Source organism: Pleuronectes platessa, chromosome 4 (assembly GCF_947347685.1).
Source record: "Pleuronectes platessa chromosome 4, fPlePla1.1, whole genome shotgun sequence".
NCBI lineage: Eukaryota > Metazoa > Chordata > Actinopteri > Pleuronectiformes > Pleuronectidae > Pleuronectes > Pleuronectes platessa.
Window position 1 is genome coordinate 4,755,140 of NC_070629.1, and position 16,214 is coordinate 4,771,353.

Below are 16,214 nucleotides of genomic sequence, written 5' to 3' on the forward strand. Positions count from 1 at the left end.
ATTAATTAAAAGTCAGATTTTTTGTATCCACTACACTACTTACCTTTTTATTTAATTAATCAATTTATTGGTGAACTGAATTATAGTGGTGAACAAACACATTAACAGAAAACTTTTTAATGTATAGTTTACTTCATTGTAATTAAACATGTGAAACAGTGAAAAAAGAGCTCTTCTTACTGGCATGTACTCTTTCATACTGTGCCAAGCAAATAAAGGACACACTACACATTGACATCATACAAAGTAAGCAGCCAATGCAGCCATTTTGTCCTTAGGTTTTTTGGGATTGCCACGGCGTCCCCTGCCTCGTCCTCGTCCTCCTCTTCTCGCACCACCACCCCGGTACCTCATGGTGGCATGTTTGAGCTCCACCAGATCCTGGAAAACTGGATCGCAGAAAACGCAGCCTGTGTGTTGGGTCTCACCGGCAGCAAGTGGAGTGCGAGTCTTGTTGAAGTCAACTGCAACCAAAGAGGCCTCACAGGCATCACAGCTCTCCTGAGCAACCTAAGGAAAGAAAGAAGCATACAGGATCAAGAGAAACTGTTAGAGGTGATTAATACGATGATGAAACATTAAAGAGTTGAGTTCAAATCAGACCACAATTGAGTTTAAAATTCACTTTTAAGAACTGAATCTCCTAGACTGCGTTCAAAATGTTGGAAAAAAGGAGAACTGTGGACACTTTCAGAAGAGACAGGAGTAACTAAATCTGGGTGTGTCCTGAAGGTAATTTAACAGACGTTAAATATCCCTTCACTGATACCCATTCAAGTGATACATTAACATGGAACTGATTATTACAAAAAAAGGGAAATATAATTTACTTAAATTTAGTGCATCGGTACTGGCTAAAGGAGCATTTATCAGATAAATCATATGTTTGTATGGCTTCTTTTCTTGGTTGGTAAACTATATACTAGAGCTGTGAAAAATAACGCGTTAACGCGTTATGATTAAATTACAGGATTAATTCGTTTGTTTTTTTTAACGCATTTAACGCATGCGCAGAAGGACCTTCCAATTCCGCCGCCTCTGCACTAGTCGCCGCTCTAATGCAGTCAGACGGCAGCTGCCATTCAAACAAACAAACAACATGGATAATTCTGATGAACCTGAGGACCTTCTGGACGGGAAGATCGTGTTCCAAAAAAACAAAGATCGAACATTCAGTAAAACCAAGGTGATATGCACACTCTGCGAGAAGACGTTATCGTTTCACCGTAGCAATACCCGCCTAACCACCGCAACGCGAAGCATGTGTTGGTCGGCGAGGGGCGTTCAAGTGGAATGCGCCAAACCAGACTCACTCGCCGGACACATTGTGCAAAAGAAGCGGTCAGCTTTACTGTCAGAGAATTTGAACAAGTTAGTTTGCCTCACCAACTGGCTAAAGACCGAGTAGCTAAGAGGGCCTTTAGAGGCATTAGATTGTATCATGGTGTGGTTAATGGTTGTGTGACAAAAGATATAAAAAAGGTCAACCATCCTATGGCTAAGAAGCTCAAATAATTTCTGTTTAATTTAAAAAAAAAAGTTTTATTCAACCACACAATGGCTAAGGAGCCCGAATTCTGTTTAGTATGAAGATTATATTAATGTTCCATATGGAAAAGCAATGATAACTGCTGAAGAACTGCTGAGTTGCAGCACAAAAAAAAAGTTAAATGTCATAAATCTTGTTTTCACAAAAATATTCCGAAAAAATCGGTAATGTGATTAATCATGATTAATCCATAGAAACCTGTGATTAATTTGATTAAAAATTGTAATCATTTCACAGCCCTACTATATACATTTATACGTATATGTAAATATGATTTTCATGAAAAGATGTAGGACTAGTCTTACCTGCACTCTGTGTGCATGTTCAAAGAAGTGGACCACCACGTTGCATTTATTACAGGCCATCCTCCATTTTGGCCCCGAGGTGGGATCCAGCACCAACACCCCAGTATCACACTCCACACACTGTCCAATGCCCAAAGAGTTGAGAGAGTGCTGACAGGATGGATGAGTACATTCATTACATCCCATACCTGAGAAAAACAGGTATTAAAAAGACGTAAGAAGATTACAAAGGACTAATGGTCAGATTTACAAGAAAAAGGTTTGCATTTGGTTTGTTGCCACAATTGTTGGGTTTTCACGTATTCATGATTAACTGGGATAGTGTACAGGATCATCTGTCCCGAGTATGAAGGTACACAAGTCCCGATGAGACGTACCACCAAAGGTGGTTGAGATCAACTGAGCTAAGATCCTGTGTGAGTTCAGATTCCAGACTGATAAACTGCTGATGGTTAACCAACTGGGCATAGTGGTGGTGGACAGAGAACAGAAGAGGGCAGTAGTGATAGATGTGGCAATTCCAGCTGACAGTTACATCAGAAAAAATGAGAGGATCGAGAAGTACCACGTACTGAAAGAATAACTACAACAGATGTGGATGGTGAAATCCAAAGCAATCCCTGTGTTAGTAGGAGCATTAGGGGCTGTGACCCCAAAACTGGGAGAGTGGCTATGCAGAATCCTCAAACTCCCAGGCCTCTGGTAGAGGAGCCGGACTTGAGGAAGACATACTACCCCATGTGGGGTTACTAGGGAGATTGTATATATTCACCTAATAGTAGAGTGTTAGTATGTGACAAATTGTTATTCATACACCAACTTCTGTACAGTCCCCCAAAAAATCTCCAAGATGTATTTGACAGCCTGAAACTGTTTAAATGTCCAAGTAACCCTTTTGAAAAAAATAAAATCAGACAAAATGAATACATGTAATTATGACTTATGTGACTTATGACTTATGATATTAGTAATCACAACAACAAGAATGACTGACTTAAGATACAGGTTTCTTTTCTACCTTTTTTCATGTCCCTGAAAGGTGCGTTGCTGTAGCAGTAAGGGCATAGTGGGTAGCTCTTGCCCCGGGCCCCAGAGGTCCACAGCACCAGCTCAAAGTCATCCAGTGGACAGCGGAGCTCCTTGTACAGCTTAATAGCTCCATTCTGTGGAAGACTGTATGTCTCATCACAGTGGGAACAGTGGAGCCTGCTGGGCTTGGCCTGCAGATACATTTTTGGATCAGATGTGATGAAACAATTTTTCACTTTGTATCAAACATTCTAGACAGTCTTCATCTAACCAGTTACCGGTACTGTGGTCACTGGGGGCTATAATGTTAAAAAGCCACTGTATGTCTAATTTAACATTAAGCAGTTGAAACCATTATGCAAATATCAGTAGTTACATAAACTTGTATATGTACATTACATTACATGTCATTTAGCTGACGCTTTTGTCCAAAGCAACTTACATTTTTAGTATACTCAACATTTATGAGGGGCCACTTAGGGGTTCAGTATCTTGCCAAGGAAACTTCGGCATGCAGATGGGGAAGAGTGGGGTTTGAACCGGCAACCTTCATGTTGGAGAACGCCCGCTCTACCCCATTGGCCACACCGCCCCAGAGCCAGAGCTCAACATTATTTGGTTCGGAGATGACGATAAATGGTGCCTTAATGATCCCTCCCAGGGCTTTCTAAAAGGAAATGTACACTTTCAGGACCTACACTGACGTACATAGTTCCTCGTCTGACGTGCCTCCCATAGGACTTCATACAAGGCCTACCTTGTGGTTTCCACTAGAACACGGCACTTAACAATCACACGTAACCTATTACACACATATTCAGATTGAATGTCAATGACTTAGATCTGCAGCCTCATGGTTTATTCATGAATTCAAAAGTAGTTCTTCCATCAGGTGGAATTGGTAATTAAGTACGTCAGATGAACTTTGAAGGCCAGAGCTCAACATTATGTGGTTCGGAGAGGACGATAAATGGTGCCTTAATGATCCCTCCCATGGCTTTCTAAAAGGAAATGAAGCAACCAGCAATTAGCTGTAAAAGCCAAAATTTACCACTATACTTCCATACAAACTGATTAAACTATTGCATATTTAATTTCTACGTGATTATGAACATAGTGACATATTTAAAAGGAAAATAAAAAATTACGAAAAACAATTCTTTATTAAATAAGAAAATTAAGAATGAATATTCACTGTTCCACACAAAGCAAGACAAAATCACTTAGTGACAATGCAAACCACAAGGGCTAACCGAGTTGGGACACTGTGTGACTTTTAATGGTCACAAGGATGTACAGTAGCAAGTGGGGAGATAATAATAATAATAATAAAATGACCCACATCACACCTTTCCTATGTTCCTCACATTGACTTCCAATTAAGTTCAGGATTATTTTTACAGTTCTTGTTCTCACTGCATGGTCAGGAACCTAAGTACATCTTAGAACTGCTTCTACCTTATATCACCATGCACTGAGGTCTTCTAGCCAGGGTCCTCTTTTATAACCGTTGCGTTCGCACAAAACGGGACCTAAAAATGGCATAGATCTCTTCTCACGCAAACTCTGGCCCATGCGTACGAACATTTTGTAGATGGGAAAATGACGATGCAGACATGAGGTGGTGGCCTGAGGCAGATTATTAATCAACTTCTTCATAAACATTAAAACCAACAGTGTTATTTGTGCTCTAGCAACATAACTGTTCCATAAGTACCTTCAATTGATAAAGATATAAAACAATTTACAGCAAATTAGGTTCAGATACCATTAAACAGCGGAGTTGCAGAGCTGAGTCATTATTTGTTTTTAATAATATCGTCTAACACTTTAGGTCTATCATCCAGGACGAGTGTTTGAAACATTGCTGCAATGAACATGACTGTGCCATCAGGCGCACAGAGCACACTGGAGATCACTCACTAAATATAAAGAAAAACTACTCAATCTTCTATTTCCAAATAATATCCAAGAGTGGAGGTTGAGATACACTGATGTGTGAAGTATTCGGTCCGATGCTCTAAATATATAAATACTGTGGTGACACTCAGGCGTAATGGATGCACACGAATGGAAGGATAAGGAGGAAACAAGGGTTCAGCGATGACTAATCAGCTGATATAGATTCTATAGATCTGTGATCTGTGATTTTTGTGCTGAACTGATTCCGTGCATATAATAATAATAATTCTGTTAAATTTGATAGATTAGGAACATGTGAGCTGCTCTGAATTTAATAATCTTTCCGTTTTGGATAACTAAATTACACACAGTTGATACAATAATTCCCCTCACATTCTGATAGTTTCTGTTTACGCCAATTTTGGCTATTGCATACACGTATGCTATTAGTATGAATCCTACACACTGTTTTATTAATGAGGCCCCTGGGCTGGTTGCCCCTAGGACTCAATTTCATGGGCACTAGTATCCCAGTTGTGAAGCTTGTCCTGATATTGATCACATTCAGGATATGGTGTTTACATGGGACATTGGGGAAATTATGATTCCTGTATGGTGGCTCTAGAAACTGACGCCGCTTTAGCTTTTAGCGCACAGCTCTATTAGATGTCAACATCGCATTGCAGATTTGGCTTATCCCCATATAGCCATCTATTGAAGAAGACAGCAGCAACAAATATTAAACATGTCCTCGACTTGGCCAGTGTCTGCTGTTGCTGCAAACGCACAGAACCAGGACACAGTGGCTGAAGATGCCGGCCGTCATGATGTCATGATGTAGATTCGCTGATGATAAAATCTAGTCGGTTTAAATTCTAACTGGACTTTAGACAGTTCTGCTGACCTGGATGTACTTCATGAAGCGGTGGCACTTGCCACAGCGGGCCAGTGGCTTCCCTGAGGCAGCAATGGGGGAAAAGGAGACCTCCATCAACTCATCCATACCTTTAAAACAAAGACATACACTGTGAGATGGAGTTGCATTACTTAGATTAATATTCATTCATATACATTCATTACGTCTACGAGTTTGATGCATAATGAGGTGCAGAACACTGTGGGAAACAACTGAATTGACGACAGCAAGGTAGTTTAGCTCACAGGGGTTCAGCTAAATTGAATTTAAGCATTGGATGTGTGACAGTATGCACCGTATCTCCACTATAAGCATTTCCACATGCATCATTACTAAGACTGAGATGACCACTGTGCAGTGGCTATGCTTTATGTTCATTGATTCATATAGAGCTGTGAGCAGAGGGTTTGCAATGTAATTGCTTAATTATAGGATACTTAAAAAGAAAATAGTCTACAAGTTATGATTACAACTACATTGCTTTGACATCAATATATATAATCACATATAGTAACGTTATTTGCAATATATCAAATCATTAAAATTGTCATTGTCATTATTGCTCCCTTCATCTGTCAGTATTTTCTCTTCAATGTTCTAAATATTGTTACTTTGTTGATGTGATCCGTTACACGTGACATCTATCACACTTCTGTCTGTCCTTGGTGAGAGATCCCCTAACTCGCAACCTTCTCTGAGGTTTCTAAATTTTTTCCTTGTTAACAGGTATTTTGGGGTAGTTTTTCCACACTCTTGTTGACCTGGGTTGTACCTTGTTAAGTACTATGTTGCAAATCTTGATTCATGAATATGGGCTAGACAAATTAAATTTTACTGATTAATTTAGTCCTCAAATTCAACAAAGTCCACCAGCATCAGAAAAAAATGGAAAACATAAGCAGCCAATCCACGTTCTTAAGGTCAACACATGGTACTTCTTAAGGTCAACACATGGTACTTCCTTTAACACAGTAACCCTTTCGTGGCTACATTGCAGCAGCCTACAGTTTAATGTCAGAGCCAATGCTTGTTTATGTCAGATGTAATTAAAGAAAACTCAAATGTTTGCAGATATTGACAGAGCTGCGTTGAACGTACCAGTGATAGAATCCACAAAGTAGTGAAACTTCCTCTTGAAGATGTCCAGCGTATGCTGAAGGACCTGTTGGAAGTTGGCTTTACCTTGTGCAATAAGGTTCAGTTGCTTCTCTACTGCGCTGCGTATAGTGGGTAAAACCAGCTCTGCATCTGTAAAACACAGACACACAGTTTTCAAAGATGATTCAGCATTATTTAAAAAACCTGTAATGGATTAGCATCTAGCAATCTCTAATAGATGTAGGAGAATGCACAATAATAAAAGGCAAATTACCTATCTTGTAGTAGCCGTGAACCAGGACAATGCCCAAGTTTGTTGGCTTCAACTTGCGTCCATTCTCTATTGTGACATAGTTCCTCTGGCAGATGTTGTTGATGTGGACAGGAATGCTGGCATCAGTACCTGGAGGCGAGAGGCAGAAACTGTAAAACTGTTCTCCTGGTATTATTGTTATTCCTTCACAGATTAATGCTCTGATGCAAGTCCTCTTTGAAATATAAAGATTAATAAAGAACAGTAACAAGAGGTAAGTTTTATAAACCATAAAAGTCCAAAAAAACTTATTGATTAGATATAATTAGTATGGGTGGCCAAGAAACTGACATCAGTACCTTATTATGATTCATGATTCATTCATGATTGATGATCAATAAAAATCAGTGGACCAGTGGTGAGATTAGCTTCCCAACCTCTGAGTCCAAGGTTAAGACTGAACATAGAACCTTAGCTATATGGATGAGAGGGCACTTGGGACAATTCCTATACTCGTGTTTTCAACCCTCATTAAATTGTATTAATACTTATCACCATGAGTTCAACATTTTGCGCAGTCTGTTTCCTTTCTTATATTTTCAGTTATAAGACATTAATAACTGTTTATCCAATAGGCAGTACTGAGGTATACCAACGCCATGTTTCTCCATGAGTGTGATGAGTTCGGCCTCAGTCAGATATTCCGGGGGGCTGGTCTGCTTTTCCACCAGCTTGATCTCGTCTACTGTGAAAGTATCTCCACGCTCACATTCTGGCAAGTTCTCTTCCAGCGGGATTCCCAGCCAGGGCATCACTGTTGTGTAACCTGGGAATCAATCAAAAATACACTTAGCAAGGACTAAGTTGTTATCAATCATGTGCATTTGTGCACAAGGTTTTTCCTAACTAGCACATAATAAACTATTGATTTAATAGACTTGCATCAATAAAATTTAAGGAAACCTGAGTAATGTGTAAATCAGTCACCTGCTAACATTCGTAAATCTGTTAAATCAATCAATCAACTGCATCACATTAACTGGGGAATCACATATTGTTTCGGGAAGAAATGTGTGTTTCAGAGTTGCATGGAACGAATTGAACGTATATCTTGGTGCAATTTGGACACAAGTTCACAAACGTTCGACATGATTGCAGTTTTAATTAACAGGTGAGAAGCGCTCTGTAGCACTGGCGGCTGGGACTCATCAATGTTAGTGACATTGACCATCACCACAATATCGCGTTTATGACAACTGATTCTTCAGTTTAGCTCTATGTGCAGCATTGCAAACAAACAGCCCATTCCAAACCAGTAGGTTTAGAACAGGCAGTGCACTAGTTCATGAAGTTTGCATAGGTGGGATGATCAGATTATGCTAAAATGATCAGATTTGAGTTAAAATAGAAAAAATGTATGTTAGGGTATATTGGATTATTGTTTTGAAATGTTATTTAAGAACACATTATTATTAGTAGCAGTAGTAGCAGCAGCAGCCAGACAAGCAACTTCTCAAAAGCTGAGAGAAAATACACTAAACTAATTAAACAGAGATACATGTGTGATAATTTAATCACTTTACTATATATACCAAACTATAGTCCTTACTTTATCAAAAATCATTGTTAGCATTGGAGCTATAAATGTGCAAAGTGTAAGCAGCTTGGTACTCAAGAAGCAAGCATTTGCATTTATGAGCACAGCTGACTGAGTGTGTACCTGGTGAGATCAGGGTTTTGCCAGAACATGAAAAGGCCTCTGGGCCAATGCTGAAGTCTATTGTGGTCTGTAGGTACTTGCAGTCCTGACTGATTGTGGCAATGAAATGCCGTGTGATGTACTCGTACAGCCGCCAGCCATCACTGCCTGTGGAGGAGCAGAAGAGAAAGGGCTCCTGGGTTAGAGGTTAAGAGTGAAAATATGTCTGTCAAAGTGAGGAGCAGCAAAAATCTTTACTTGATTGATAGGGACACTGTTTTAGTTAGGATATGGTGACATTGAAATTGATGCTGAATTTTATAGGACACATCAAGACAAACTAAATTTCATTAACCTCCATTGAATTGGGGAAGAGGCAGAAATCTGGCCATAAAAATACAAAATTATCTGCAGGGATGATACGAAGAGGTAAAAGAGATGTTTGTAAATTCAGTAAATCAAGTGATTAAGTGATCAATGTTAATAAGTCATAAAAATCTGGCTGTCATTCACTAACAATATTTCTATTCCATCAATCATAAGACAAGTACCCCTCTAGTGACATTAGGGGAAAAACAATATTGCTTGGCCACTAACTTTTTATTATTAATTGCAAACATTTCCACCAGAGTGTGGCCTCAAGCCCATTATAGAAGCTACATCATGTGATTAAGTGAAACGTTCATGTCTTATTCCAAGAGGCTCCCAAGTTCTATTCACCAGGTCTTATTACAGAGCAGATCCATAACTCAGGGCCACAACTTATTATCTTGTTCCCATGCGTTATTATTTCGTGGCCAGGGAATTGTTTTTCATAAATGTCACCAGAGGGGCTCTGTAAAGAAGAGCTGCTTTGACAGATGATGTCTCACCCTCTCTCCCTATACTCTCTCTCACTCTAAGAGTTGATATTCATGATCAATTACTATAATCAATTATGTAATGAGTTACATGACCCACCCAGTTCCCCCTCGGAGGCAGCACGCATCGGAGTGATGGGTGGATGGTCTCCAGCATCAGATCCTTTCCTGGGTCGGTTCAGTCCAGTTGAAAGCAGAGCCTTCACCTGAGATGGGAAACATGTTTTTGGAAACAAATTCTTGTGTTCACTTCCTGTTCTTGAGCATGAATAAAATGAACCCGTTTTTGTAGGCACAGACAGCTGACCTTCAATGCATCCCTGAACCCAGGGCGACCCTCACCTCTTCTGCCCAAAAGGGATTGTTGGTCTGCTGCTTCAGTGTTCCTTTCAGATCGAAGTTCTCTGGGTAGTGGGTTGTCTCAGTACGTGGGTAGCTGATGTATCCCTGTGTATAAAGTCGCTCCGCAATCTGCATGGTATGCTGGGGACCCATGCCTGGGGTAAAAAAAACTCTCAGGAATATTTTCTCTTTTTCTTACATAGTCGCAAAGCTAAGAACTGGCAGTTAAGTTGCATTATTCTGAGATTAGAAAATAGAGTGATCTTGAATGATGTCTATAATTCTTTTAAGTTTTCGCAGAAAATGTTTTTATAACATTGTGGAAACCTTCCTACTGTGTAATAAACTCATGATAACAAAGGGGCAATCGATTACACTGGACATTTAACGAAAAAAATGGTGTGTTAGTTCAAAATCAGTTCAGTGTTTATTTGATCTTTAACATTAGATTTCACTGCTGCAAGTTACTTAAGAGTGAAGTGAACAACTCTCTTCTCATAATGTGATAAGACTCCATTACTCTGTGACGTGACCGGCTGTAAAATGTGACTACCCGATGCGTCGAGCCGGTTTCGGACGGAAAAAACAAAACACTGGTCGGGCTCGGTCACTACATAATCACAAAATATTCACAAACAAAATGTTGCTTATGTTGATGTAAATGTACCTAAAGAAGAGCTGGCCACTCGCAACATCTCCACTGTGTTCAAGGCCTGGGGTCTCTGCTTGGCCTTCTCTTTCTCACTCACCGACTCCACCTGTAATAGGAGAAGTATTAAACAGCTTACATCAGCGGTCCGGTTTGATAGGAAAAATACCTTTATCTCATCCTACAAGTACAATGGAAAAAAAACGCTGACTGAGGTAAGGTAGAAGTTAGGCAAGTTAATATAATCAGACAATTCGGTCTATACGATCAAATCATCATTCCTCAGGAATTTAAAAAAAAAACTTATGTTGAAGGTTGGGTTAGGGTTAGGGTTACATACCTTATTACAGGAGGTTCTGTATTATTTAAATCATTCAAATTACATTTGAAAAAAAATTGTCTGTATTACTGTCACTCTAGATGACATACATTAATACACTTGATAATAGTGACCAGAGGAAACTAGGCGTTAATAGGCTTTTGCTCTTACCTTGGCCTCCCTCGATGTCTTAGCAAGATTGACAAACATCTGACCAACCTCCCTGTCGAAGACCCTCACCCTGTTCCAGTCCAGCATCAGTGGGTTATCCTTTCCTTTGAACACCTGTGAACACAGAGCATGTCTGAAACTGTAGTACTGCAGCAAACGATCGTTGACACGCATCAAGGAGAGTGAACGTGGAGATTTACCTTTGCTTGGAGGATCCAGTAAGTCTCTGGTCTAAAGGACTGGATCTTGTCATGGCGCTCCACACAGAAGCCAAGGGTGGGGGTCTGGCATGGTCCGAATGAGATCAAGGAAGAGTCTAGATTACCGTATTTGCCCTGAAAATACTTGGTCTGGAACCTGAAAAATATTTGACCCACAGTTGTCAGGTAGTTGCTGTGGGATGGTTTAATAAGCTAAAAGAATCTAATGAATCCAATTTTTTTTTTTATTAAATCAGCAGTTCTAACTACATGGACAAAGAACTTTGTATGAGGGTGCAATTACACTTGGAATAGTGACTGACCCCGCATCTTTCTTACATCACAACTGCATTCAAAAATTTACACCATTTTGTGGTTATTATGTTTCAACCTCTGTATCACAAACCAAGGTTTTCAATCTAATAACAGCTGATTATGTGAATATAATATATTTTCCCCTGAATTTTACAAAGTAATAATCAATTAAATTAATAATGTACTGGTAATCAATGTCTTGAAAAGGAATCAGGCCATCATTCTTAGCCTCAGAATTTCCTTGGTCAGATTATTTCTAGCTAAGCATCAAATTTCTAGGCTGTTGCATGTGGCTGGAGAGAGAAGTGTACCGGGTGAATGCACAGCCAATACGCAGGTCCAGCTCCTGTCGAGCATCCACTGACAGCGCCTCGTTGCGGTTGGGCTCTCCGAGGCAGTTCATGGCATTCCAGATGTCAGTGTCGGTAATGGAGCTGAATTTGGCGCGGTAAACACTCTGATCCATGGAACTCCCCTTGTTCATCACTGGCTGGATGGCATCCAGTACCTTAAAAGGCAAAATAAATATAATTGAGCAGTAGAAAAATCTAACTATTTGCAGGAACAGAAACCTTGTGATTCCTAGCGAGGGAAAAAAAACACTGCTCTGGCTTGGTTGGTACAAATCTCTCACGCAACTACAACATCACACCTAGGTTTGGTCACGCATGCTCAGTTCCATTTGTAACACTAAGCTATGACATAGGGTAAAACTTGTACATCACTGTTATTCAGGGTGTAGACAAACCAGAGAGGCTGTCACCACTAGGTTACATTACTACTGGACTGGTTGTAAATAAAGCTGCACAATGACTATGTGTAATGTGACAGGAGACGCTAATACTGATGAAGAAAAAGATAACTAACAGCAACTCTGCAGCTTCCCTCAGACTTACAAGAGCACTGTAGCTTCTTTCATTGTACTTGTTCATTGCGCATCATAACATTTTGCAGAAAAAGTACAGTGGCCAGCTTCCATACTGCCAAAAAGATGAAGACGAAGAAATCACCACGTTCACCCAGGTTAAAACATGTATTGCAGAGCATCCTGACCCGGGAGTGAACACAGATTAAATAATTTCCCATTTAAGATAAAAGTCAGATGTTAGTGGGTGTTAATGGATTTTTTGACCCTTTTGAAAAGGGGCCTGTTTGGGTTGATCCCTCCTTCAGCAAAGGAAAAAGAAAAGCTTGTACAGCAATATTTGTGAACCTGATCTGGGAGGAGTTAGGATTAGAGTTAGGGCATGTTTATTGACTAGTGAGTGAATCCATTTTAAATCATTTGCAGTTTCACAATTGGGATAGGAAGAACGCATTTTATGCCAGGTTAAAATGCACAGAGCCATGGGTTGGATGTCATTATTAACATGACATAACCTGATACAGATCACATGTTATTGTCAGATGTTAATGGGGTCGGAATTACCTCAAAACAGATGTTCTCGCCTTCTTTATCACAATCCAGCCATAAAACCACGTAGTCACAGCCTCTACCTTCAACCTGACATGACAACAGAAAAGAGTATTGAAAAAAACAAGGCATGATACACTGACCTCCAGGTCACACAGAAAGCAACATGATGTCTTCTGAAACCCAATTACTGGGTCAACCTCTAATAATGTACCTGAAGGAACTTGACCATGTTGAGTTTAGGGTTGGCCTCCTTCTTTTCTGCTGGAGCTGTGCTGAAGAGTTCTGCAGGATCCACCTGGTCCCAATTGTTGTACTTTCCTTTAGAAAATAAAAGGACCAAGCGGTAAAACTACTTAGTAACTCCAAGAAATTAAAATCAAACTGAAGTGGTTGAAACCCAAATAAATGCAAATCAAAGTGTAAAATGTCTTTCCTAGTTTTTGTATAAAGCAAGACATAATGAGGAGTATAATGAAGAAGTTGACCGTTTAAGATGAACTCCTATTATGGAATGTACCGAGGATTTTTTTATTTCCTAATGCAGATAAAGATAACTGAAAAATATGCGATGAGCTGTGTGTAAGTCTGTGTTAGACAGTGAGCAAGTTCTAAAGTAAAAGATACCCACCGATGAAATCCAGACTCATCACATGTCCACAAACAGAAGTCATCTTAAAGCGTACGCTCTGGCCCTGGAAGCTGCCGGTGTATTCGTGCACTGAGCATGCTCCATTGAGCCCCTTGCGACTCGTACAACTTCCTAAAAGCCGAGAACGAATGATTTGTTAATCAGCCTATAGAAAAAAATGTAGTCACTTACAGGACACCAAGATCATTCAAATGCAATTGTTTGTAGCCTACTAAAGTTGTTTTAATAAAATGAACACAAACTGATCAATAGCAGTAATTCTGAACAATCAATAATGGGATTCCAAAGTTATGCTGTCAGTTTCCAAGGAAAGTGAGCTAGTTATATAGTTATATTTATTTGGGAATATCAAATTAGTTGATCTTGCTGAAACTTTGAAACACTCAAAAACTTCACATAATGGCAATGAGTCAGAAGTGGACTTCAAGAACGTCAGAGCGGTGGCAAGCGAGTCAGGGCAGAAGTCCTTTATCTTGGCTCAATGCTACATGCTAATGTCCTCTCTGAATGAAATGACTTGTCTCAAGGCTGAATGCTAATGACAGGAACATGGACACAAACTGTTGTGATGGGAACACGAGTGACCCCCACCCAACACACGCACACACACACACACAAACGTCACTACTGTCAGATAGTATCTACTGCAAGAAATACAGTGTATATATATAAAAGCAGGATCAGAGATGGTTGTCAGACAAACAAAAAGATCCTCAAGGAAAAGAACAGAATCTCCATCACACGCTCCTCACTTCATAAACCTCAAAAATGGAACAGCTGCAGGTAAGACATCTGGCGTTACATTGATGTTGACGATGACTGAAACCCTTCTTTTTTTGTGACTAAATTTGTATTTATTTTTAAAAAATTGGGTCACAAACAAACTGTTTTCCACAGCTACCAAGTGGGTTACATACAACTGGCCGTTCCCAGTTTACCTTTACGCAAATTGAAAAAGATTATTGTTAGCTGTAATCGTTCTTTCCTTTCACAGTGAACGGTGAGGTCACTTCTCTGCACTCAGCAGTCCAGTGGAAGCTGATGTGAGATTTCAGCAGTCTGAGTTAGAAATCTTTATGGGTGTTTTTACTAAAAATATTTTATTTCATATTTAATGTAACTGGTTGATCAGCTTTTGAAGTACTGTACAAAATTGTACTTTGTGCTGAGTAAGTCACTAGTTAAAAGGTTTGGGGCTCACCATAGCAACCCAATGGTTGTTCCGATTTTTTTGTCAGGACCTGCATAAAGGACTGACAGACGTTCACCACAGCAAAACAAATTAAGATAAGACAATTGCTGTAAGGACGATACAAAAGGGATACAATTGGATACAATCATCCTCTTTTTCTTCATTTTTAGTCTAGTGTTGCTTTATTACAGACAGTGCTCCTGAAGATGCACAAGACGGATGTAGCAAGAGCAATCTTGTTATCTTGGTCAAGCAACACATGGATCATCAAGACTAGAAAAGTGCTAAATAATTACAGATTTATTTACCATGATATATTATTTTATCAAAGAGTAAATAAACAAGATCAACAGGAATCAAAATAACAACTCACACAAGAAATTCTAAGTCAGCTCACTGTCAATTTGGTGAGCAACTAAAAACTCTGTAAATACAGAATGAAACACCTGCCAGTCCATGTTTTCTGCCTGTGACCTAATAAAGGAAGAAGACAGGCGGATCAAGAAAGTCAGTGACTGGTCACGTTAACATGTTTAAATGTGTACAGCTCTGTAAAAGGCCAATAAGACAAACACTATACATCTCCAGGCAGCTGATGCAGAGAAATCAGTCAACACTTGAAACAATCTTGGTTTTCTTTGTTTCTAGCTGCTGCGCGTCTTTCTGCTGGGCCTGCTGGCCCTCCACCAGTGTTCGGCTATCCCACTAGGCAATCAGTGTGTGGACGAATCCTTCTGCACGTACAGCCTGCAGGACTACTACAGCCAGCTTGTCAACCTGCCCAGCCACATCAACGAGCGCAGCATCGCAACCTGGAGCTATGTGTGAGTGCATAGGGACACGCATCGCTTGTAATTAATCTTCAACCCAAAAAAATATCCTCAACAGAAGCGATTGGTGTAGAAAGGGTCAGTGGATGAATAGATTATACGATTTATTTAATTGCACACCTGGCTTCTCAAATCTTCATTTCAAATTCAAGATTTTCAGATTTTGCAACGTTCATCTGACAAAACTTGAGATTTAGATAGTTTAGTAACAATAAGAACTGGGAGTTTAACAATTAATAATTTTATAGTATATTAATTTATATTACATTTTCAAGAAATGCCAAAAAAACAAACTTTTCCAGCTTCTTAAATGGGTTGTTGTTAAAATAAGAAGAAGACATATTGACAAATTCACGGCTTTCTGGCATTTCATAGACCAACAATTAACTGAATAATTGAAGAAAATAATAAATGACAGATTATTCAGTAATGAAAATAATCAATTGTGGCTGCCCAGAATCTGATTCCACTTTGCATAGTGGAGAGATTCAATAATTTGCAGAGGTATCAACTGAGTAG

At 39.5% G+C, this 16,214-nt stretch overlaps 1 protein-coding gene across 4 annotated transcripts in view; it reads right to left on the reverse strand.

Annotated features, from left to right (window-relative positions):
- Nucleotides 1-53: 53 nt before the first annotated feature.
- Nucleotides 54-16,214, reverse strand: part of top3b (DNA topoisomerase III beta) — a 30,271-nt gene continuing 14,110 nt past the window's right edge. The window contains exons 2-18 of one of the 4 annotated variants that reach the window (XM_053419861.1): nucleotides 13,653-13,784; nucleotides 13,236-13,342; nucleotides 13,037-13,111; nucleotides 11,919-12,115; nucleotides 11,293-11,449; nucleotides 11,093-11,206; nucleotides 10,621-10,711; nucleotides 9,954-10,108; nucleotides 9,712-9,817; nucleotides 8,773-8,919; nucleotides 7,705-7,878; nucleotides 7,074-7,202; nucleotides 6,800-6,949; nucleotides 5,690-5,790; nucleotides 2,873-3,074; nucleotides 1,855-2,042; nucleotides 54-510 (exon numbers count right to left, since the gene is read on the reverse strand). In XM_053419861.1, coding sequence (XP_053275836.1) covers nucleotides 238-510; nucleotides 1,855-2,042; nucleotides 2,873-3,074; nucleotides 5,690-5,790; nucleotides 6,800-6,949; nucleotides 7,074-7,202; nucleotides 7,705-7,878; nucleotides 8,773-8,919; nucleotides 9,712-9,817; nucleotides 9,954-10,108; nucleotides 10,621-10,711; nucleotides 11,093-11,206; nucleotides 11,293-11,449; nucleotides 11,919-12,115; nucleotides 13,037-13,111; nucleotides 13,236-13,342; nucleotides 13,653-13,695 — 2,409 coding nt within the window. In that variant the 5' untranslated portion in view covers nucleotides 13,696-13,784 and the 3' untranslated portion in view covers nucleotides 54-237. Of the gene's footprint in view, nucleotides 511-1,854; nucleotides 2,043-2,872; nucleotides 3,075-3,325; nucleotides 3,551-5,689; nucleotides 5,791-6,799; nucleotides 6,950-7,073; nucleotides 7,203-7,704; nucleotides 7,879-8,772; nucleotides 8,920-9,711; nucleotides 9,818-9,953; nucleotides 10,109-10,620; nucleotides 10,712-11,092; nucleotides 11,207-11,292; nucleotides 11,450-11,918; nucleotides 12,116-13,036; nucleotides 13,112-13,235; nucleotides 13,343-13,652; nucleotides 13,785-16,214 lie in introns of those variants that run through there. The other 3 variants (XM_053419860.1, XM_053419862.1, XM_053419863.1) reach the window with 3 other exon arrangements.